The 23951-nt window shown below is 57.9% G+C and overlaps 1 protein-coding gene across 3 annotated transcripts; it reads right to left on the bottom strand.

Moving 5' to 3' along the window:
- Positions 1 to 1251: 1251 nt before the first annotated feature.
- On the bottom strand, positions 1252 to 5575 carry PPARD (peroxisome proliferator activated receptor delta). Of its 3 annotated transcripts, none has more exons than XM_086476707.1 (6): positions 5356 to 5575; positions 4495 to 4646; positions 3599 to 3737; positions 2810 to 3012; positions 2031 to 2484; positions 1252 to 1648 (listed from the first exon to the last, which is right to left on the bottom strand). In XM_086476707.1, the coding sequence occupies exons 1-6, from the start codon at positions 5483 to 5485 to the stop codon at positions 1401 to 1403; spliced, it is 1326 nt and encodes a 441-aa protein (XP_086332833.1). In that variant the 5' UTR covers positions 5486 to 5575; the 3' UTR covers positions 1252 to 1400. The 3 variants fall into 3 exon arrangements, with proteins under 3 accessions (XP_086332833.1, XP_009950362.1, XP_009950363.1); XM_009952060.2 differs by having other exon boundaries at positions 2031 to 2481; XM_009952061.2 differs by lacking the exons at positions 3599 to 3737; positions 4495 to 4646 and having other exon boundaries at positions 2031 to 2481.
- Positions 5576 to 23951: the final 18376 nt, after the last annotated feature.

Here is a 23951-nt window from a genome sequence, read left to right as displayed (position 1 = left end):
GCTTCAGTACAGCTGCGAGAAGTTGCGAGGTAAAGTCCCAGAACGACTCTGGGTTTAGGCAGACCCCGAAGCCTGGAGCTGCCCCCGCCCCCGGGATGGCAGCAGAGGAGGAGAGGGCAGCTTCCCCGACCCAGCCACGCTCGCCAGGGAGCTCCTGCTCCTTGTGAGCACCTCACCCTCTCCCTCCCCTTTCATAACCACTTGGCATTTAGACCGTGTTTTACAGCTGCAAAGCTTCTTGCAGCCAACGCGCTCATTAAACCTCGTGCTCCCGCTCTCTGCTCAGAGCTCCCCTTCACAGAGGGGAAACTGAGGCAGGGCAGTTAACAGACAGGTCCGCGCACTTTCAGCAACACGAGCGCTGTGGGCCGGCTGCGGCTTTCTCCTTGCTGGTGCTGCTCAAGGCTTTGCTTGCTCCGGTGCTCCCAGGAGCCGTGTTCCTGGGGAGCCTCTGCTGCCCGCATGGCCCTACAGAACCCCCAGATCTCCCCCCAGGGCTTGGGAAAGAAGCTGCCACCTAAACCCCGACCAGCCCCAGGCCCATCCCGGGCCCTGCACAGACCTTTTTGGTAACTCACGTCTGTGCAGAGCGGCCCGGGGAAGCACGCAGATCTGGGCCTCTGCTCCAAAGCCGAGTTTTTATGAGTCAAACCCTTTCCCTCCCACCTCCCCATCCGTCTCTCTCTCATACTGAGGTGCTGAGGGGCAGGCTGCCTCTGAAACGGGGGTGCCAGGAGCAAAGGCTCCCACACGACACTCCGGGGAAGGCAGAGATCACACCATCCCTCTGTGAGACAGAAATACACCACACAGTGAGGGGGGGGGGGGCTGCAGCTGAGGGTCTCTGCTAGGACAGCCCTACCCGTCTTCAAATACTCTGGCTTTTCTTTGGGAAAGAGAGAAACACCCTTTCATTACACTGTCCTAGACTTCACGGCTCAGGACGACGTCTTCGGAGTGCAACAGGAAAAAGAAAAAGTCACGCTGCAAGTGCTGCGGCTGGCCCCGCCGGGTACCCGCACCGCGCTCGGGTCTCCTAACGACCACAGCATCCCCCACCGTCCCCAAGCTGCCGCAGGAACCCCACCAGCTGGGCCACGTAAACCGGCTGGCTGCTCCAGAGGCCCCGGGGAGCAGCCGAAGAGCTGGGCCGTAGTAACGGAAACAGTAGCTTATGGTTTGCCTTGGTAGGTCTGTTAGTGTGGGTTAACGGAAGCCCTGGCCTAGCAGGTGGGGGCTGCAAACTCTTACGGCATCTTGCCCTATGTACCGTACGTCAGGGTCACGTAGAAAAGAGTTTCCAGTAGAAGAAATGGAAGACAGGGGGCAAGGTTTTCTTTGTTTCTGTACAAAGAGTCTTGATGGGAATCCATGGCTTCATTCTCATAAATAACAGGTCCTTAGTACATGTCCTTGTAGATCTCCTGTAGAAGCGGGTGCAGAGATGTCTCTGTCTCCGTCTTCTTGATCTTCTGCACCAGCTGGGCGTGCTCCGTCACCAGCTGCCGCAGGTCAGCCATCTTCTGCAGCAGCTTGGGGAAGAGGTACTGGGCATCCGGGTGGTTGGACTGCAGGTGAAACTCCAGCGCTTGCAGGATGTTGTCCTGGATCTCCTCCACCTGCTTCACGTTCATCAGGCCAGGACGGTCTGGGGAGAGGAAGCACGGTAGCTGCAGTGTTAGGGTGTAGCCCTCCAAAGCACATGGTCCTTCTGGGGAAAGGGAGATGGGGGCTGTAACCCACCCACCGTGACTCCAACCTCGGCGACTAGACAAGGGAGAAGTGTGCCCTTGGACAACCCAGCCCACAGCAGCATATGAGAAGCCACTTCTACCCTCATTCTTGGTCCAAGCTCGCTAGGCGTCACTGCCACAGGGCAGCTTTGGTTTCACTTCTTCTCTCGTCCCCCTAGGACACCCCTGGGTGATCTCAGGGCCAGCCGCAGCTCGGCGCCCCCAGCCCACCCCAAACCACCTCCAAGTACGAGAGGACTCCTCCTGACACTCGCCTGGCCAAAAGCGCCCGCTCACCTCCGCACAGGATAATGGCGGCCACAAACAGAGACAGGTCACTGTCGTCCAGCTCCAGCGCGTTGAATTTCACGGCAAACTCAAATTTGGGCTCCATGATCTCGTTGAAGGGCTTGCGCAGGCTACGCAGGAACTCGCGGGTCACGAAGCCGTTCCCGTTGGCCACCAACAGCCCGTCCTTGTTCATGATGGAGGCCAGCATGGCGAAGATGGCCTCGTGCACCCCGTACTTCAGCAGAGTCACTTGGTCGTTCAAGTAGAGGCCTATGAAGCTGGGGATGCTCTTGGCGAACTCGGTGAGCTCCCGCACAGTCTCCACCGTGGTGCACTGGCAGCGGTAGAAGACGTGCACCCCGATCTCCTTGTAGGGGGGAATGCCGTTCACTAGCTGCTTCCACACCAGTCCCTTTTCCGCCTGCCACAAGGTGTCCATGTCATGGATCACAAAAGGCTGCTTGAAAAAGAAGGAAGCACTTAGGAACCTGCTGCGGGGACTCGAGATACCAGCTCTGCCAAGGACACTCGCATTTGTCCGCCTGTCCCGTCACTGTTCTCCCCCCACTGGGGCTGACAGGCCCCAGGGAATCTACACCCACCCACAGCAGCACAAGTCTGCCGAGCAATGGGAATTTTCCCAGCAAGGGGCAGGACGTGTAGAGCCCACCCGGCTGCCGCTGGGAACCGGTGCACGTGGAACAGCTACAGCAGGAGGGCGATCTCCCAGAGAACAGCCCCGCCATGTCGTTTCATGGCCAACCCCGCCTGCCCTGGGAACTTACTGGGGTGCTGCTGGCCTTCCCGGTCAAGATACCTCTCGCCTTCTTTTTGGTCATGTTGAAGTTTTTCAGGTAGGCGTTGTAGATGTGCTTGGAGAAAGCTTTGAGGTCGGCCACCTGCGGGTTCTGGCAGCTGATCTCGCTCGCCGTCAGCCCCGCCACCAGCTTCCTCTTCTCTGCCTCCGGCATGCGGCCGAAGCGGATCGCTGTGGGGGGGGACGACACAAAACTGGCAGGTCAGGACACTGGGGATGACCCCAGGAGACACGTCCAGGGAGGCAGCAGGTCTGGTGGTGAACACCGGCAGCTATGCTACACGGGGCTTCTCCAGGGCTGCAGCTCCTCCAGCATCGACACCTTCAGGAACCAGCCGCTACTGCGACCCTTGCGCACACAGCCTCCCACCGAGCTGCCATCCCCACTCCCTCTGGGCTCTCGCACAAACCCTGCTGCCCACACAAACACCTTTGCTTGGCCAGGAACAAGATGGTTACACCTGAAGTTTAAGAACCCCAGCACAGAAGAGCAATCTGAGCGCTCAGTTCCCTCTGGGTCGGCCACGTGCCGACGGCCAGCCTGCACGGTGGGAACGAAAACCCCTTCTTGTACAGAAGAAGGGGATGAAGAGTCAAAGGCTCAAAGCGTTGGGCTTGAAAGATGACCCCCCTAGCAAGAAGAGAGCCCCAGGACAAAGCAAGCTACATGCAGCCTCCCTGTGCGAAGCCTCCACAGAAGGGCAGAGGGCCCCGCGGCACCCAGCCGGCCAGGCCTGCGGACAGCGGTGACACCCACCGTTGTGGGACATGCCCAGCGAGAGGCATTTCTGGAAGCGGCAGTACTGGCACTTGTTCCGGTTCTTCTTCTGAATCTTGCAGCTCCTCTCGCACTTCTCATACTCCAGCTTCATGCGGATCGTCCGGCGGAAGAAGCCCTGCAGGCAGGTGGCACAGAGGGGGACGCGGAGCAGGGGGACAAGGGAACAGCGGTGTTAGCACCTGTGGTTTGGGACTGGGCTGGTTTGGTATCCCCAGGAGCCTCACGGAGGTTCAGCCGGGTGGGGAGGAGGAGCCCTGGGTCCCTTTGACACAAGCAGAGTCTCTCTCTCAAGGAGAGGTCGTGGGGTGGGAGCAGGGGGCTGCAGAGGAGGAACCGTGGAGGGCAGCCCACGGTCTGGGGCTGGACACCGCGTGTGTGATACTGCAGGCAGCCAGCAGAGAGGGATGGAGGAACAAGCTGCGGGCCGGCCCCAGCCTGCAGGAATCTCTGGCAGGACTTGGGCTGATAACGCAGCCCCGCTGGCATCTGCCGCAGGGGAAAGAATTTCAGACGCAAATCATGCGGCCAGTGATCCCAGGGGGGTGAACACTCAGCTCACTGCTGATCTGCAGCACAGAAAGCATCTTCAGTGGCAAAGCCAGGGTCCCCGTGGAGACAGATGGGTTTGCCTTAGAAAGTAAAGCCTGACGGGGCAAGATTTGGGCCATAGGCATCTCAGCTGCCTCCCCCAGGACAGCATTTGTGCGCCTGCCTGGGCTCCCCACCCTCTCTGGACAAGTTGCAAACGAGCGTTTTTCACCATCACTCAATCCCACATCCCTGTTTTGCTGCAAATGTGCTTGTCCAAAGAGACGGGACGGTCCCTGGGGTCTAATCTCTGCTTAGCGCTGCCGCAGCCAGCCCGTACGTACCTTGCAGCCCTCGCAGGCGTGCACGCCGTAGTGAAACCCCGAGGCTTTGTCTCCGCAGACCCTGCACTCCACGTTCAGCGCTCCCAAGGCCGCCTCCTCGCAGCCCATCTGCAGTTGGTCCGACAGGGAGGGAGAGGAGCTCTGCGAAAGGTCTGCGGGCACAGAAAGGGCTCTGTCCTTGCGCGCAGCAGCCGCGAGCCCAGCGTCGTGTCCAACTCCCCCAGCCGTGGGGCTGAGGAGGGACTTCCAGCACCGTCCCAGCCTGCCGCTGGCATCGCATCTGGGCAGTTAACCTCTGAGATCAGGCCCTGGCTGCAGGCAGATGCCATGCACAGAGCCAAGAGTGCCCCCAGCAGCTGAGAGGCTCCACATCAATGCTGACTTCTCCCCTCTGGCATTCATGTCTAGGCAATGAAATCCAACCAGCAAATTTTATAATCCCCAGTTGGCAGGTGGCTGGCACAGGGTGCCCAGCTGCAGCGCCCGGGGCTCTGGAGGAGCCTCTGCAGCAGCAACAAACCTTCTCCCCCAGCTCCTACAATCAGTTTGCACTGAGGACTTCAAGATGGGGCCAGGGAAGCATTCTCAGGCACCCTGGGAGTCCCCTCGCTCTGGGCACAACGTTCCTGGCCTGTCCTTTTAGTTTCCATCTCCCAACCCACTGCCAACGGCTGCAGAGGAAGAAATAAGCCTCTCCGTAACTCGGCTCTCAGCGCATGATTTCACAAAGGGAAGAGATTAAAACAAGCCCAACTCCACGCACGGGCAGGCCCCCTCTGCCCTTGCAGCTGAGCACGCTGCCCAGGGGATGTGGACGCCTGGATGCTGCAGGGACAGACGAGCTCCTATGGCTCCACTCACCTGTGTAGCTGCTGGAAGGCAGCGAGCTGTCTGGTCCTCCACTTGGGTCCGAGGCTCCGCTTGCCACCCTCACTGCCTCTTCCTCCTCCTCTTCCTTGACCTCAGGTACTTCCTCCTGTAGTTGTTCCATAATTGATCACCCCTCAGTGCCAAGACTGCAATCCCTGTCATAGCTCTGGCATCATCCGCGTCTAGCCGAGATGGACCCCACCAGGCTGCTGTTCCTGCTAGCCTGCAGGACAGAGGGAAACGGGCGGTGTCAGCCCTCAACGCCCACACCGAGCACCTCGCCACCACGCTAGGCCGGCTCTGCTTTCCCTCCCCAGCCGGGCAGACGAGCAGAACCCGGGGCCTCTTAAAGGCCGCTTTGCACGCTGGTATGGACACTCTGTAGGGCTCAAGGAAGCAAAAGATCCCCGGAGTCGTATTCAAAGCCCGGCAGAGAGAGCCCAGACCGCAAACCAGCCCAGACGCCACCCAGGCACCTGGGCTCCCCAGCTCGCAAGCCCCATAGCAGAAACACTGCCCCAACGCCCCCCAGAGCCGCCAGCGCCCTGGCACGTCACGGTGACAGCCAAGGCTGGGGTTTGCCAGAGCCAAGGCCACCACAAAGATGAAGGTAGGGCTGGCTTCACCCCCCATCCCCACCCAGCCGCGGCAGAGCTCAGATCGAGGGCAGCGGCTGATCAGCGGCTCCGTGCCCGAGGGTGGGAGATGCTGGGGGGAGCCGGGCTCGGTGCAGCAGCAGGCGGTGGCCAAAAGCCCCTGGGCCTGTGCGAGCCATCTGCAAGACCGATGGCTTCCTGCCGGCCCCAGTGCTCCCGCTCCCTCCCATTACAGCGGTTGTGTTTGTTTTCGCTCGTCGTGCTGGAACCGGCCCCGGCTCCTCTGCCAAGAGCCGCTGGGCTGAACGCGTTGCTGTTGCTCCGCGCAGCTGCCGGGCCGGGCTCAGCCACGGGGTCCAGCAGCGTGATCGCAACGGCCACACAATCCAGCCAGTGTCTTAATCCCGGCCTTCCTGTGGGAGGAACGGCCCCGGCCTCCCCCCGCACGCTTCCGCTCCTTGTTTGCCTTAGTCCATCCCAAACAGCCCACAAAAAACTCAAGCCGTGCAAGCGATGCATCGCCGGTACCATGACCATCGTAGAGCTGTTCCCACCTCCCTCCTAACCATGCTGGGTCTTGCTTGAGCGTCCGGCTCACGCTGCAACATCCCATCGCTCATTTACCTCCAGATCTCGATTCCTAAACTGACTCTTGCTTGAGTAATTATTACCTCAAGTCCAGTTTATGTAGAGTTGTATCCACTTCCTTAAAGGAGCTATTCTTAAGTAGAGAAATATCCATCCGAAAAGCCACTGAAATCCAGCTTCCACCGGGAAAGCCTCAGTTTGCAGGCACAAGTTAAACCGGTGCAGCATCTCCAAGCCCGCACCAGAGTGAAGTAAACTGCTCGCAGGGCACTCGCACAAGGGCAACCCCCGAGCACTAGGATGGTCTGTGACCCAAGCACCACAGCGCAGGGCTTGCTGGGGGAGGGCAGCAGCGAGCCGGGACTCCCCGGGCTCATTTTCCCTCCCGCAGCAGACCCTCCCGCCTGGCACTTGGAACTGGAGCTGCAGCCAGCTCCTTGGATTCCCTGGAAAGCCGTCGGCGCCGAGCGAGGTCAGAGCCCCCCGCGAGATCAAACAAGCAGCCGAGGGAGAGGAGAAAACCTGCAAGTGGGAGGTTGAACACAAAGATGTCACAAAGCCGGGACAGAAGTCACCCCCCTACCCCAGAGAGCGCACTGCACCAGAGCCTGGGTCTCCCACGGGCGAGGGGGCTTTGCTTTTCCCTTCCACGCTGGGAATTCAGACCGCAGGACGGATGGCTTTGCTTCGAGGAGAGGTACGTTAGAGGCAACTAACTTTACAGCAGGAGCAGGCAGAGGGGTGCTTAGGCGAGGGCAGAGCGCTCCCTTCCCGTGCCTCTGCAAGAGCACTGAGGGACCATTGAGGGGCTGTGTTGTCCTTGGCCTCCTCTCACACATCCCGCGTGGTGGGACATGGCACACGGGCAGGAAAACCTATTCATCGGAGACGGAGGGTAACGAGCGCGATCGTTTTGAAGGCTATATATAAATGAGTGTACAAACATCAGGAAAACGCTTTTGCCTGGAACAGCGGTTAGTGGGGGAAGCTTGTGGCAGGAGAAACTAGTCTACAGTGGAAAATAAATCCAGCAGCAGCTTAATGAGCTTCTTATTAGCTCTCCTTTGTCTCTGGCATCCAGCACAGGCCACTTGCTTGAAACCCAGTACGGATGGAGCCCTCTGCTTCGCCCCAGATGCCCCATGGCACGTTGCTGGTGGTGGAATGATGTGGGCACATCCCCTCAGCTGCATCCCTGGCACGCTGTCCTCCATCCGCTGGGGCTACTCGGGGCTGTGCTCTCCCACGGTGGCAGCCAGTTTGTGACACGCAACTTGTTCCCCAAAACCCACAAAAGCAACCCCAAAACTGGGCTTAGAGTTGGTCAGGCTAGAGACAGGCGTGCGGCCCTGACAAGGGGGAAGGCGGAGGGCGAGGTGCGCACAGACAGCAACGCCAGGCTCCAGCTGAGGCTCCCTGTGTGCACGCAGGCATTACGGGAAGGGTAAGGATTCAGATCCCACCCTCCGAGAGTGGCTGGAGAGCCAGCAAGAGAAAATCTTTTACCAGAAGGCCCTGAATGTATTGTTTTAATATCTCCTCGCAGGCCAAGAGTACAGGGGCCTGGGCAGAGGGAAGCGGCGAGAGCTGTTTGCACACCTGCCTTCCCCTTGGCCGTTCCCCTGTTTTCCAAACAACAGAGACAGAGGGAGAGCAGGGGGAAAGAGGGATTGATTTCACAAGCGAGGCTCCAACCCCTGCCTTCGGCAGATGAAAGGCCAAGGCAGCCCCTGCCCAGATGAAAGGCAGGGCACAGGCTCTGCCTGCGCACCCCGGCGTGGAGCGAGCCGGCGTGGCAGGGCCCCCGGAGAGGTGCGGACCACCAGCCCTCCCCTCCGGGCTGGGGGCAGCGGCGTGGCAGCAGAGCTTCGCCAAGGTTTCACAGATGCTCCTCCGTTCCCCCGCGAGCCCCGCGGTTCAGCGTGGGGGTATCCGGGGAAGCTGGAGCTCCCCAGAGCTTCGCCTGAACTCTGTCCCTCTGAGCGCAAGGAGTGACCTGCCCTGCCAGCACGGCCACGGGCAGGGCTGTCACAGCCCTGCATCTTTGGGGGACGGCACTGGGGATGGCTGCGGGGATGGCAGAGGACGGTCAAAGGGCCCATCTCGACCCCAGGACCTCTCCATCCGTTCGGTGCCCTCAGGTCCAGCGGCCAAGCAGGCAGAGCCACAAGAGGGATAACTCAGTCTCTTCCCCTTTGGCTAAAAAGCCACGCAGCGGAGCACAGCACACAAGCTTCGAACTGCAGGGAGAAGGGCAGAGATTCCTGCCCGGTGTAGCCACCCCCTTTTTCCGTTCAGCAGCTGTCACAGGGCAGCGATGGAAAGAGAGGATGGAAACAAGGACGGAAACCGCGAATTCCCTCCTAAGCCTCTCCAGAGAATCCAGCAAAGCTGTCTCCCCTTCCTCTTCCCACAGGATCAGAGCGAGCAAGAGGGCAAGCACCTCGTGACTTGCTCTGCCCTCGCCTCAATCCCCATTCCGAGGAGTTTCAGTAACCCTGGCTGTGAGAGCAGCCTCCCTCCCAGCCGGCGGAGGGTGGGTTGGTTTGTTGGCTCCCGGCTTGGGCAGATGCCTGCTGGCTGTCCTGCTCCCACGCTGCAAACAGCACGAGCAACAGGTTTATCTTTACTAGAAGCAGGGGCTGGCATCTCCGCCAAGCTAAACCACACGGCGGGAATGCAGGGAGAGACATGGCACAACAAGAGGAGGAAACAAAACAGGAACAAAAGCTAAAAAGGAGACAAATCTTCAGCACGAAAGCCCTGCAAGAAGGCAGTACCCCTGAGCCGATCAAGATCCAAACCTCCAGTTCATCAACCCACAGCTTGTACCTTTTTGGCCAGACAGCTCCTCACCACTGATCAGCACGCAGACCTCGGAGCCCCGTTCAGGGAAGCAGAAGCTGACAAACTGGCGAGGAAGCGCCCACTTCCCCACGGCCTGGGCGCAGGGGGGGTGGCGGGGCGAGGCGACGGAGAAGCCCAGTTTCTCACGAGTGTCTGAGTCCCGCACGCAGAGCGAAGCGCCTCAAGAAGGGGACGTGCATTTCAACACAGACACCCAGGCGCTGGCAGCCAGCCAGCCACGAAATAAAGAGCAAGGAAGCGCTCGTAACGAGGAGGACTTCAGGTGTAGTTTCACTGGTGGTGAGCTCAAACGAGAGGTAATTTCGGTGTGCCCACGGGGGGTGGAGAGAGGACACCCGCCCCCATTCCCCTCCAAGAGAGCATATGTTTGTTTCTAATATATTTATAGAGATGGGATTGACCAAGTCCCCGTTGCAGTCTGGAGTGTCATCACATGAGATCCCTCCCTGGAAGACGGGAGTTTCCAGGCGAAGCCAAGTGCCAAAAAAAGGTCCAAACCTCCCAAGGGCCAAGTCCCAGAGCGGATCCGCTCGAAGCGGTTGTTCAAGTTACTGTAAAAAGGGTCACGAGGAATTGCGAAAGGAAACCAGTTTACCATGGGAGCACTTCTGGCTTGCATTTTTATTCCTCTGGACAAAACAATATCAGTCAAATTCACAGTCAACAGAAGTGAATCCTTTTTGAAGGGGCGAGATGAGAAGTCAGCCCTCTCTGCACAGCAGCGCTCTATGTGATGTGCAGCACATATTGAACCCCCAGCGAAAAACTGAACTGAACCCATAAAAACCAAAGTGATTGCTGCTTGGCCATCATTTGCTGACGTCTCTTGGGTTGTGTCACTGGTTCCAATACCTGCTGATCAAGTACCAGCTTCTGTTCCTCCTCCCATACATCAGCTGCTACCAAAAATTGCCGAGTAAGAGCTAAGCAGATGCTGCAACACGGCAAAGGTAACTAAGTGCACAAAACAGGACAGGCAAACATTGAAAACATGTTTGTTTTTGTTCCTGAAAGATCAACATACCCCCTCATTAGCTAATGAGATCTCAGCAGCACTCACCACCCAAGCGCTTCCTCCCTTCTCAAAGCCTTGGCCGCAAGGCAGGCTACACGCAGAAATAAACTACTGGAGCCAGCAAGGAAGAGCCCTTCCACGCAGCCCCGGCGCTCAGGGCCAGGTTTTCCCCTTGAAGCATCTGCTCAGACGTTGTACGTGGCCCCAGCCCAGTGCCACGACCTGCTCTCCAGCGCTGCTCTGCGCGGGCTTACCCGCGTTTCACCAAGCACGAGCCCAGCCAAGCGAGCAGCAGGGCGCTGCCAGGGCTGCTATGGCCGGGTGGCTGCTAATTACTGCGGAGCATGTGACAGAGGGTGCAGGAGATTCCCTCGCTTGCCTTGAGCAGCCAGGCTTGCCAACACGAATCACACATCTACCGCATGTTTTAACTCACCCACTTCCCGGACAGAAGGGGAAAAAAAAAAGTTAAAGAGGTTACAAAACTCAACGGATTCTTCTCTTTTTGTACCATAACTGACGCCGTCCCCAAAACCAGGTCATGGTATTTTGCTCCAGAAGGAACCTCCTGCTTTCTTGCCTGTGCTGGGTTTCTTCAGAGAGAAGAGGTATTGCAGAAACAGAAGCAAATCAGACTTTGGGCAATGAGCTTGCAGCCACGTGCAAAAGCAGGGTCTGCCGGGCTGCCCTTCTCTTTCAACTCGTCCTCCAGGAGCTGCAGACATGCCTGGCTCCAGCAGCTCGGAGCAGACATCAGGTGTGCTCCGAAATTTTGAGATGGCAGATAGCGGGAGAGGGTTAATGCTCCTACAGGGATCATCCCCACACACCTTTCCAGCGGAGGGACTCCCTGCCCTCCTCAGCCTCTGATGAGCCGGGCTCGTGGCTGCCTTTTGCAGAAGAGGTAACAGCAGGGTGGGCGGTGAAGGGCTGAGCAGTGGTTAGCGCTTATCTGAAGTCCTGCTTCACGACCTTCAGCAAATCCTGTCAACCCCCACACCTCCATTTCCTTCACCATTAAAAAACCAAAACCAAACAAAACAAAAAAAACAACAAAAACCAACACAAAAAACCAATCCAGGACTTTTACTGTGCTTCCTTCCTGATCCTTTCCTTGCTGCATTAGCTCACAGAGACGGCATGTTTTGGAAGCACAGACGAACACATCAGTGCCAAGGATCATTGTTTATTCCCGTATTACGGATTTTGACACCTGTTCGCAGTCACGCTCACAAGTCTGGCCTCCCGGCCCCGGGTCAGCACACCACTCTGCTCGTGACCACCTCCTCCTGTCGTACATTCCTATACGAAGTGTTTTCCAGGGTTACTTTCAGCAAATAAACCAGCCCGGCCCATCCTGGCAATTGCTGACCGATATTAGTGCTTTGCTGTCAACTCAGGACGGCCCAGAGCACCCAGGGGCAGGAGGGGCACACGGGTCTGACCCGCTGGAACGAGGACCACAGCCAGGAAACAAGCAGGTACCAGAAAGGTGACACCACCAGGGCTTCTCAGAGCTGGAAACAGCACAGGTGTCGCCATTTGAGAAGATTATTAAGCCTGGTAAGGAGAGAGGATCATCCCCACCGCACCCCAGGGCACAGCAGAGGTGGCCATGAAGCCGTGGCAATGCCCAGCCCGGCATGTCCTACTTGTGCTCCTCCAGCAGCCTCCGCTGCTGCTCCGCAAGTGCCAGCTTTCACATCCCTGCTGCTTCTCTGGAAGTGCCAGAGAGGGCGTCTGGAACATATTCCCCTTTCCTTTACCATCCCGAAGGCGAGGAGGTTGGCAGCTCAGAGCACCCACCGAACCACTGTAAGCTGGCGCTTTCCAAAACTCGCGAAGTCCTCTCGTGCTTTGCTCCAGGGCGCTCGGTTTGGTTACAGACCCCTTGTCCTCCCGAACCCAAGCAGGACACGTGGAAGGATCTGGTTTCAGGAACATCAGTAATTATAGATCAGGGTTGACGAGGGAGGAGCTCGCAGGAACAGCAACAACACTTCCCAAGGCACAGGGTGTTACAGACTCGGAACAGCGTTTCAATGGAAATCCAGGAAAGCAGCAAGTGGAACAAGCTGTCGCTGCAAACGGGAGCGCTGCTGGCAGCCGCGAAGGTCGTTGTTTGGCAGCGCTGCGCACGCCAGGACCCGTCTTAGTTTTCCCCGAAGTCCCAGTGTCACTGGGACACCAGGAAGCGTCACCCCTCCTTCGGATGGGGCGATCAGAAGAGCAACGAGGGGTAGAAAAGTAGCAGCAGGCCAACGCATTGCTCTGGATCACACACACGTGCGTGCAGCCAGCCGTCCGGAGCCAAGTGCCCAGCAGGCCAGTAAGTTTTAGTGCTGGGCTGCCAGTGCTCCCAGATCTAGGAAAACACCCACAAAACCAGTAGCAAGCCTTCTCCTCGTCACAGCGACAGATATTTTAGATCCCATGGGCTAACCAGGGGGAAAAAAAAATAAAATAAATCCACCAGCCTGTAAGTTTTGCTGTGCTTACACTCGGGCTCCCAGAAAAGGGCTCCTGGTTTTGTAGACCTTAGCAAAACACCCGGGGCACCAGCCGTGCCGCTCTGATCCCAGGACGCAGCTGACAGGGAGCGATTATGCCCAGGCACAAGTTCAGATGATTCAGCAGGGCCTGGGAACGTACGCACTGAAATGGTCGGAACAAATCACCGTGTTCGCTGCATCTCCATTTCAACCACAGAGCAGGAAAAAAAAAAAGAGGAGCCCTGAGCTGGACTGCGTATGTCTTGTAGGGAAAACTCCAGAGAGCATTAGAATGACTTTGCTACACAAACCAGTTCAACACCCTCTTAGGGAGCTAGAGAGGAACGGTGTTTCCTTAACATTTTTGGCCACATTCACACAACAAGAGCTGACGGAAGGAACAGAGGTTTCCCCGCGTTTTCAGCGGCGATACGAGCAGCGATGATGTCGGTGTGACCCTGCTAAGCCTCCTCTGCTAATTAGAGGATCGCAGGGCACCCTGACCATTTGGATTTCTGCCTTAGCCCCTAGAAAACAAAACGCTCGGGCAGAGCGTTGGCACCTTTTGTAACACCGGCACCATCTTGGGGGCATGGAGAGAGCAGCAGAGGCAAGCAGCAAGGCAACGACTACCACTTCCCAACACAGCAAACTGCCGGGAGCTCAGCGGGCTCCACCAGCTCCAGCCCCAAGCTCACACTCACCAACAATCCTTTTCCAGAGATCCCCACGTCCCTACGTCCCACAACATAACACGCACCCCACGGACATGAGAACCCACTGATTTTTTTTCAGAGACGTGGGTCTCTGCCCATCAGCCCTCATGGGGTTAACAGCTTTCAAGGCCTAACAGCTCTAGCAGGATCTAAATAATCAACTTCAAGGTGAAAAGCCGATTGGGGCACTTTCAGAAATATTCCAGATTTGCACTGAGATGAAATCAAGAGTTGCATTAAACAAATGTTTGTAAACTTCAGCCAAGATAGGGATTTGAGCTTCGGTTCCCACCACCGAGGTGACTGCACAAAACACTGCTTGTTTTGAAGCCATCTCACCCATCCTCTCTCCTGCCTGACAAAGCCTTTCCTAATGAGACATTCATTAGGCAGTGGGATGGTTCACAGCAAAGTTTGTCTTAACAGACCATCAAAGAAATGCTTCCCTATCACCTCAGGTAGGAAAGCTCATCTGCCCTTTTAAACCACCAGAACTGTTCCCTGTCTCCATCCCACATCTCCATCACAGGGTTGAACGTGCATGTTCTGGTTTTTGACATTCCGAGTTCCAGTTCCCAGACCAGGGCAAACCAGAAAATGCAGCACGAGGGCAACGATTCTGGTTAGCACGGACACTATGTGGCTGTTGCTACCCACAAGCCTCAGGGATGTGCTGTGGCTTGACCCAGCACCATGAGAAATGTTCGTGTTTCTGGCTTGTGCTTTCACCCTGCCACCTCCTCCCCAGTCAGGATTCCCCTGCAAACCACAGCCTCCGCAAAGCCCACACTTTCGAGCAGAACCTGTCCACAGGGATCCTCAGGAAAGCACCCTCACACACACACACACACACACACACACACGTACGTCAGGGCTCTTTGCAAAGCCAGTCTGAAAGACCTGACCCAAATGACCTCAGATATTCACAAGCTCTTGGCTAAGCCTTGGAGGACACGGACATTTTCCAGACACTATGATCATAACAGTGATATCAGAGCATTTTGAGAAGTCATCCTGAAAGGAAGATACATCTCCAGTCAGTTCTGCTCCAAACCCTTCTTGCAATCAAGCAGGCCTCCAGTGAACATCATCCCAAAACATGTATTTTGGGGAAGAGGCATTCCACAATCTCCTTGACCAAAAGGCTTCGTATTGGCATTAATCGTTCCACTCTAAACTCTGCTTTGGGAAAGCAATTTCCTAGGCCTTCTGCCAACGCAAGCACATTTCAGAGTATGAAATAAAAAAAAAAAAAAAAAATTAGTTCTACAGAAAAATCTTACTTGTACTCACTCTGGAAATCACTTCTGCTTGTCTAGACTTTCTCAGAGTCTCCAAAATCCCTGCAGCAGCGATAAGCAGCCTACTTCTGAGTAGTGACACGTCTAGAACAGCAGAGATGGCTCTGCCGTGCCTGATGGGGAAGCAGCTACGCAGCGTGACAAACCTGGGGGTGTCAGCAAGGGCAGTTGTTCCTGCTAGAAAGCAAGGGAGCCAATATACTCACAAAATAAACCAACAGCTCCAAAATGTCACAGTCAGGGCAAGCCTGGCTGGGTTCTGGCAGCAAGTAACCTTTCAGGCATAAGAACTGTAACATCATCTCACCCAATTAAAAAATCATTTGCGTGTCAGGACCCAGTGGACGAAGGAGCCCGAGAGTCTCTTGTCGTGCTCATTCCTCAGTCCCTAAGAACATTCGCAGATTTCCAGTTCATAACTCAACAGCCGCAGCCGAAATAGTCCCCGAAAGGCAACAAGACGTACTGAACAAAAATACATATTTGTCAACAGGCGACACGCTAGCGAGAACCGTTAACAGCAGCAAGCAATTCTGCACAACAATGCTCTTCTGATCAGCGAAGCCTCATGTGGCTCATTACAAAATCCCCTCTGCACGCTGCAGAGATCCTTGGAAGTCCCTGCCTCGAAGGCCAGAACAGAGACAGCACAACAGTTGCACAAACTTGACACAGAAAACCACATCTCCGTCCGGCCAAACACCTCAGACACGCGTTGCGGCGCAAATAAACGCAGCCCCACGGCGCAGCCGGCCGCAGGGAAGGCTTTCGGGCATCGCCGCAGAGGTCTGCGGGCAGGACAACCTCCGCCTGAGCCCCTGGGACCACCTCCTCGAAAGCCCTGCCCCAGCTCGGCCGTGACCCGCGCAGCTTTGTCCCACTACGGCAGTTACGCGGCGGTAGACGGTACCGGTACTGCGCGTCTGGATCGTCAGGGGATTATTTACCCAAGCACGGTCCCTGATCTCTCGTGCCCTCCCCAATCTACAAGCGCCGATTTCAGTTGTAAAAAAACAGTGACATAATCAAATATTAAGTCGCTATACTTTGGCGGTAACAGTCAGCTTAGAAGAACAGGATTAGACCACGATACTCACACTCCTAACCATAATCCATAAAGATTGTCTCCAGAAACTGAACAAAAACAAGGCATAGAGTCTAAATTTAAAAAGAAATTTAGGCAAGTTTAAGCTCGTGGACAGAAGTGAAACTTCCTGAAAGCAAGCTGCACTTCCTAGGCTCTTCCCTATCCTTAGTTTTTAAAAACATACGTAGGAGAAGCGCTTTGGTAGCTCGCCCGCGTGCGGAAGGGAAGGGTTACCTCTCCGGAGCAGCTGTCCCCGTCTGCCTGTCGCCGAAAGCCACCGTTCAGTTACCATGTCAGCACGGAGAGCTGAAAACCGAAGTGATCTGCAAGAGAACACGACGTGAACTTCCACGGCTGTGCTGAAGGCCAGATATTTATGCTGCTGGGAGAACTGGGCCGGATCCAGCGACAGCTCTGAAATTTAAACACACGCTCCCTCTACCGCACGCTGAAACCGTAGGCTGGGGTGACTCCCGTCGGGCTGCGGCAGCTTCTGCAACCCGGGAGGTAGAGCCAACCCCCGGGTGGCCCAGCAGAGACAGCCCCGACCCCTCCCCAGCTCTGAGCGTCAGGATGTCACCCCTGCCTTACGTCACCCGCAGCCAGAGGCTGAGCTTTTATGACAATGCATGAAGTTGACGCTAGAAAAAGGTCTGTGGTGGCCATAAGGTGACTTGCTTAATCCTCCTTTAAGAGGCTGCCAGAAAGTTACTGCAACTTTAATGAACTTCCCTCTCGGGTGGTTGAAACTTAAGGATTCGACAGAGCTCGTTCACTCTTCTCGGTTTTCCCGGTAACTCTGCAAATAGCCTCGTACGAATTTCAGGCTCAGGAGAGCAGCAAGAGACCAACGCTGAATAAAAAAAAAAAAAAACGGCTTACGAGGCTTTGAACTCGAGGACTTGGAGAAAATATGCTCTATTTTTAGATGCAGTTATGCAGACTAACTGGACTAACATATTAAACAAAGATGTTGTGAACACGATGCTACTTGAACCCATGTACCCTCCCTGACATTACCCAGGCTTAGCTGCTCCTCCCACCCCAATGGAAAAGCCCCGGTTCACGTCGCTGCCTCCAACACGAGATGACTTACAAGGCAGCCAAGTGCCGGTGAGGAACCCGGCATCGCCAGCCCCTCGCCGAGACGGGCGCCTCGGCAGGCAAGTTCAGGGCAGAGAGCGAATCCCACCCAGCGCCACACACCCTCCTGCGCCTCCCGGCTCTGACACGGCACCGGGAGCTGCAGCTGCTCAGAAACGGATGAAAAAAAAAGAAAACAAATCCCCTGCCCCAAAAGCTGAGGCTCCCGGCACACCAGCATGAGCGGGGAGGGGGATTTCTATGCCACCGAGCGGCCCAGGTACATCCAGGGGAGGGCGTGAGCGTGAGATCCAAAAAAAAATAACCCCAGTCCCGTGCACTGGAGCATCATTCGCATCCAGATCGCTCTTTCTCGCGGTCAGCGATGCAAAAATCACAGCCCCCCCCCCTTGCCCCTTTACAGGCAGGGGGGCTGGGAGGTGAGGTGGGAGCAGCCTGCCCGAGGTCAGCCGGGGAGGGAAGGGGCGCAGACCCAGCGCCCAGCCCTCTGCTGCAGTGGGGGCCACAAAACCCGCGCTCAGGAACTTCACTTTCACAGCAGGACGTTAAAGCAGGTTTCTCATCCCCTCCTCCCAAATTGGAAGGTAGGTTTTTTTTTTCTGAACGCCCCAGACAAAGTTTTTCTTTAACCTTCCCGATGAGGAACAATAATAAAGTCGTTGCAACCCCACTGGCTCATCAGCAGCGGGCTTTCTTCATCTCCACCAGCAATAAAGCCCATCCCTGATTCAGTTGCAAAGCCTAACGTTGACACTGTCGACGAGGGCGTGAATCACAGGCCGGCAGGGCACGAATCACACCCTGAGCTCTCTCCCATCACGGATCAGAGCGCTTTGCTCTGCCAGGGATCCGAGAATTAAAACTAAATTGCTGGCTCACCTCGTCCTGCTCACAGCTAAATGCCAGGGCATGCCCCATCGCCACCACACGCAAGGCAGTACTCGCCCCAGCTCAGCAGGGCACGGAGGGAACCTACCAGCACATCCCTCCTCCAAGCTTCCTCTTGTATCCCTGGCTGACAGGCGGTAAGTCAGGGAGAAAACTCCCGCCTCAGCACAGCCTGGAGCACGTTTGCACCCGAAGGGGAAAGGGACTCTCTGCTGAAGGCAGCAAGGGAGTTTGCACGAAGAGAGGCGGCAGGAGGAGGGCTGAGGGGGCAGAAACGAGGAATGGGACACGAGCTGCTTCAACCTGCAGGTCACCAGGCCAAGAGATCCACACTGCTGCCAGCCTCGGGACTCCGATTCACGGGGTGGCCACCGCTGCATCCTCTTTCCCCGCCCAGATCCCTCTGCATCACCACGACGGGCATTGCCCGGACCCTACGGCACATCCAAAGCCGGCTTGTCTCCCTGCCCACCCACGGCCAGGGGCTTTCCCAACAATTGGGGGGCTCAACAGACCGATTCCTTCCCACAAGGACACTCGTGCGCAAGGCACAGCTGTCGAAGGGGAAGGTGGCCAAGGCTGAGACAAGCGACGCCGGGACGCGGCCTGAAGCCCTGCAGATACAATACAGCCGATGACAGAGAGATGCTTTGGGAAAAGCACAGATGGGATGGTCACAGCGGGTCTGTATTCCCTCCTGCTCCACTGACAGGCTGCACCTTCCGCTGCTTTTCCTCTCCGTGCCTTGATTTTCCACCCAGGGACACTAAAACACACCTACCTTGTAAATAGGTTTTGCACGTTAATTCACCGGCTTCTGTAAATAGGTTGGAGGTTCCCTGATCATAAACAAACAGGGCCGTTAACCACCACTTGAGGTGGAGTCAGTGTACACAAACTTTTGGAAGTCTAGCAAGGCCAGGAGGCCTTTCGACCACGTGAAAAAGGGGAGCTCAAAACTTATCTGGGGAGGAACAGTTCAGTGTAACAACAGGATCTTAGGGGGTTAAAACAACCGAGCTTGGAGCTAGCCAACAAGGAAGGAAAAAATGCAACAGGTTGGGAGAACAAACCAAAGGAGGGAAGCAGGAGGTAAAAGAAAACTAGGTCTCTTTTTCAAAGTCCTGCCACCTACTTCTGCATGTTCCTTTACTTTCCACCTAGGATTTTTTACAAGGGCTTTTAAAGCTCATTAAGAGTTACACTCAACCCAGCTCGCATGCAGGTACCACCTTCCTGCGTTCAGCTATGACTGTTCGCAGCGTGGGGACAAGCAACCTCACGCAGAACTCTCAAGGGCTTTAGAGCCACTATTTAATAAAGGCAGCAGTTCCCCTACTTTACAGGTGGAAAAAGCACAGCATAAAAAATAAACACCTTTTATCTGGGATCTCAGGGAAAGCAGGAACAGAATGGGGAGATAGGAGAGATGAGAAAAGGACTCGCGGATCCTTTCTCCTCGAGCAATCCCTCACCTGATGCACCATTCCAACCCTCTTGCTTCTCCCCCTTCCAGCCCCAGATCCCATCAGTACCCCTGGTACCCTAAAACCACAGGCCAGTTCCCCCTCTGCCACCCCACCCCTGGGAGGGAAGAAAGGCAGACTGTCCCCCCCAGCCTCCCTCGTTTGGGCCACGTCCCACCCTCCGTCTTCTCTGATTCCCCCAGCAGGAACGAGAGCCTGCACCCTAAAGTCACCGACATGTCCCTGCCTCCCCAGCCCCCTCCAAATCACCGTCCCCCCAAGTCTCTCCCTGGCTTCTCGACGCTCAGACCCATGCCACCAGAGCTCCCCGTCCCCTCCACCCCACACCCTCAGAAAGCCCCCATCTCCTCAAACCTACACCCACAGAGAGCCCCTGTCCCCAGCCTCATCCCCCTCTCCTCGTTATCCCTCATCCCACAGCACACTCCGCCCTGCACCCCCACACCCTGCCTCCCACCTTCTGTCCTCTCTACGTTCAATGTCCAACATCCCCTGTCCCTGTCCCAATAACCCTGTGCCCTTGTCCTCCACATATCCACATCCCTGCTGCCCCACACCCCTGTCCTCACTGCCCTACAGCCCATACCCCTGCCCCCCACACCCCCCACTCCTGCTGCCCCACACTCCACATCCCTCACACACCCCTTATCCCCACAGCCCCATAACCCTGTGGCCTTGTCCCCGACACTTCCACATCCCTACTGCCTCACACCCTGACCCCTACACCCCCCTATCCCCACTGCCCCATAACCCTGTCCCCACTGCCCCACAGCCCCTATCCCCCACACCCCCCTATCCCCACTGCCCCATAACCCTGTCCCCACTGCCCCACAGCCCCTGACCGCCACACCCCCCTATCCCCACTGCCCCATAACCCTGTCCCCACTGCCCCACAGCCCCTGACCCCCACACACCCGTCCCCGCTGCCCCATAGCCCTGTGCCCTTGTCCCCCACACATCCATACCCCTGCTGCCCCACACCCCCAGTTCCCCGCACCCCCCTATCCCCACTGCCCCACAGCCCCTGACCCCCACACACCCGTCCCCGCTGCCCCATAGCCCTGTGCCCTTGTCCCCCACACATCCATACCCCTGCTGCCCCACACCCCCAGTTGCCCGCACCCCCCTATCCCCACTGCCCCACAGCCCCTGACCCCCACATACCCCAACCCCGCCACGCCCCCTGCCTCCCATGTCCCTGTCCCCCACGCACCCCCTGCCCCCCAGCTCCCCACACCGTGCCCCGGCCCTCCACCCCCGGCCCCCCCCCGGCTCCCCGCAGGCCTTGCCCCGCTCACCTCCCGCCACAGCCCCGCTCCCGGCCCGCCGCCGCCGGCGCCCCGCTGCCCCCCACCCCCGCACGTCACCGCGCCCGCCCTGACGCCACCACATACCCAGCATCTCGCAGCCAATCGCCGCTGCCGGGAAGTCGTTACGGCATCACCACGGCAACGGCCCAAGCCCGCCCCGCCCCTCCCCGCGGCGCCCCCTGGTGGGCGCAGACCGCAACCCCCCCCCCCCCCCGCTCCGGCGGGCGCGGGGCCTCATGGGAAATGTAGGCGCTGCTCGCGGGGCATGATGGGGGGAGCGGGGGTGGAGGCCCAAAATGGCGGCGGGGGTGGGGGGGGGGGGTGGCGAGCCGGGTTTGCTGTGCCGCCGGCTCCCTCGGGGACGGGTCTGCTCCGCACAGGGGAGCCCGAGTGGGCCCTGTTCCCCCTCGGCGTCACGGCCACCTCGTCCCGGCTGGGCCCAAGGCTTCCCCCTGGGCCCTCACCGCCATGGAGGGAGAGGCGGCCAAGGCCGCGCAGCGCGGGCTGGGGGGGGGAACTCGTACCCTGCCTGCAGGCGTGAGGGCAGAGGGGATGGCAGCCGCCCCGGGGAAGTCCCCGCTAAACCCTCCCGGTCAGGCCCGTTCGTGGCTGTAACTGGGAGTTCGTGGCTGTAACTGGGACGTGGCTCGGAGGGGAAAGCCCCGGAGGTGGTGCTGGGCTCCATGTCACAGGCAGAGTGGCTCAACTGGAGGCTCTCGCTGTGGCAGGGGTGGAAACTGAGCCCTCGCCGGGCAGTCCTGGGCAGGAGGCCCAGCAGTAACCGCGCTGGCACAGGGAGGGAATAGGGATTCCTCTCCGGCAGTGACACTGGGACCTGAGGTGACACCCGCTCTGCCAGGCTGGGTGTTTGGCTGGACGCTGGGACCATCACAACGCACCGCTCGAGCTGCCTGCGAGGTGCCTCCTCCTCCCCTTCCCAATCTGAGCCCCTCGCTGCTCTCCACCCCCCAGGGCTGCTGGATCAGCTGCCCACCGGGGTCTGCAAGCTTGCTTCCTTGAGGGCTAGGGTGGAGCGAAGTCCATACCTTCACACCCTAGGAAAACCTCGGCGCTGGTTAATCAGATAAGTGATGTCACGTTTTAAAAGCGCCGGCCCCGTTCCTGCCGCAGTTGCTCAAGGAGCAGCGCAGAGCTCAGGGGATGCCCCTCGTCGACGCAGATGGAGCCACAACGAGGATTTGGCCTGTCCTTCCCGAAAACACGGAACGCAGCAGGACGGCGGGGTTTGGGCAGAGCTGTGGGTTCGGGGCTGCGAAAGGCTCGCGCAGGGAGAAGCAGCAAGGTTTGTCTGTGACTCTGCGAGGGCTCACGCACGTGATGTTACCCCAGGAGAAGGTCTCTGCTGGTGGGAGCTGCTCTTCCCCAGTGCCTCCATGAGCTCTCCTGCTGCAGGAGTTTATCCTTGGAGGCCAGGCCGACGATGCGCATCAACTGCTGAGTTGGGTGAGCTCCAGCCCTCGGTCGGCCGCTCCGGGAGGATGAGACCGATCCGGGCGCATCCAGACTTGGCGGCAGATCAAAGGCAGGTGCTGACACCGGTTCCGGCTGTTCCCTCCACGCCTGTCCTTGCCTGCGGCGATTAACGTGCAGCTTTTTGCCGCGGGGGGAGCTCGGCTCTCGGGAGCAAAAGCGACGTGAGCTGCTTTCAAGGAGAGACGACGTGGTCCCGGAGCTGGTGAGCGATGACTCTGTCACCGGCAGGGATGTGGCCTCACGTCTCCCGGGGGGCCTGCGCGCAGGATGAGGAGCCCTCGTGACAAGGCCGTGGCCCGGAGCCACGGCGATGGGCGGAGGTGGCCCTTCTCCTCCCTGCCTAGGCGTGGCGCCGCACGTACCTGTCCCGGTGCCTGATTAGGGATGAGCTTGAGCCAACGAAGCTGGCGGGGGAGGATGCCAGCTCCCATCAGTGCACTTCCACCCAGCCCATTTCCTTCCCAGTAGACACCAGCACGCAGCACCCTCCCCGTTCTTGCTCTGCCTGTGCATCGGAGCAACGAGCAGCTTGGCCAGGGTCACCCCGGGAGGCTGCAGCGATTCGTAGCCCGGGCCCCCCACGCGCCTCGATGAAAGGCAGAGCCCCGGCCTCCAGTGCAGTCTGTTGGGAAGGTCTCGCTCCACCAGAAAACCTGTGCTGAGCAGAGGCAGCCTGGGTCCCAGCGATCCGGCCAGGATGGCACAGGGCCAGGCAGGGACCCCGAATCTACACGGGGCTGTAGGGGCCGCGCCGCTGCTCGGGACCACCCTGCTGCACCCCCGTGCAGCGGGAAGGAGGAGGAGGAGAGGTGATGAACTTCACCCGCGGCCCCTGCAGGGCCAGGGCCACCACGGCCATCACCACGGGCCCTCCGTGTGCGTCGGCGAGGCTGCGTGGGACCGGGGGGCTCGGGGCCACCCAGTCGCCCTCACGGGCACACAGAGGCACTTTGTCTCGGGGCAGCCGCGCGGCTCCCCTGGCACCCGCAGAAATGGCCTCTCTCGAAGGCAGGCACAATGAAAAATAATTGTGAAAAAGAAACACCGGAGGGGGGGAAGAGCCGTGCGAGCGAGCGCTGAAAGCCGCAGAGTAGGAAAGAGATTGTCATCTCCCTAACGAACGGCAGTTAATCAGCGTGAGCAACTGTGAGCCGGGGTTTGACGCGGGGCTTGTTACCAGTGCCTGTTTCCAGAGGGGACCCTTGTGTGATCGGGGGGGGCTCTGTGCCCTGTACAGTAAAGACCCCAAAGTCACAGGTGAATGGGACTGTATTTAAACAGAGGTGCTTGGAAAAACTAACCCTGATGTTGGCGGTTTTGGGGGTTTTTTTTCGTGCAGGTTTGCCAGCAGACTTGGCTTTTGTTCTCTTTTTTTTTTTTTAGGGAGCAAATTAGACTGGAGGAGACAGGCCAGGCCAGTGTTACTGAAGGGAGCTGCCGCGTCCACTGGCTCCTGGGAGTCTTTGCTGTTGCCTTCTGCGGGCCTTGGACCCGATCCTGAGCCAGGACTCCCTCAGTCCAAGGGCAGAGACCTGAATGAAGCCCAGAGCACTGCCACCTTCCTACACAAGCACTTAATTAATCAAATAGCACTTAATTAACCAAATAGAGGTCTTGGCCCTCCCAGACATTACCCCTGTG

This window comes from Leptosomus discolor, chromosome 21 (assembly GCF_034619465.1).
Source record: "Leptosomus discolor isolate bLepDis1 chromosome 21, bLepDis1.hap2, whole genome shotgun sequence".
Taxonomy (NCBI): Eukaryota; Metazoa; Chordata; class Aves; order Leptosomiformes; family Leptosomidae; genus Leptosomus; species Leptosomus discolor.
This window is presented reverse-complemented; position numbering and strand designations above follow the sequence as displayed.

Coding starts and splice junctions, on each gene's coding strand:
- PPARD (XM_086476707.1), bottom strand. CDS start 5,485: ATGGAACAACTACAGGAGGAAGTACCTGAGGTCAAGGAAGAGGAGGAG. Junction 3,013..3,598: donor GCTGGGCATGTCCCACAACG/GTGGGTGTCACC, acceptor CCCCCCCCACAG/CGATCCGCTTCGGCCGCATG. Junction 1,649..2,030: donor CGCCATTATCCTGTGCGGAG/GTGAGCGGGCGC, acceptor TCCTCTCCCCAG/ACCGTCCTGGCCTGATGAAC.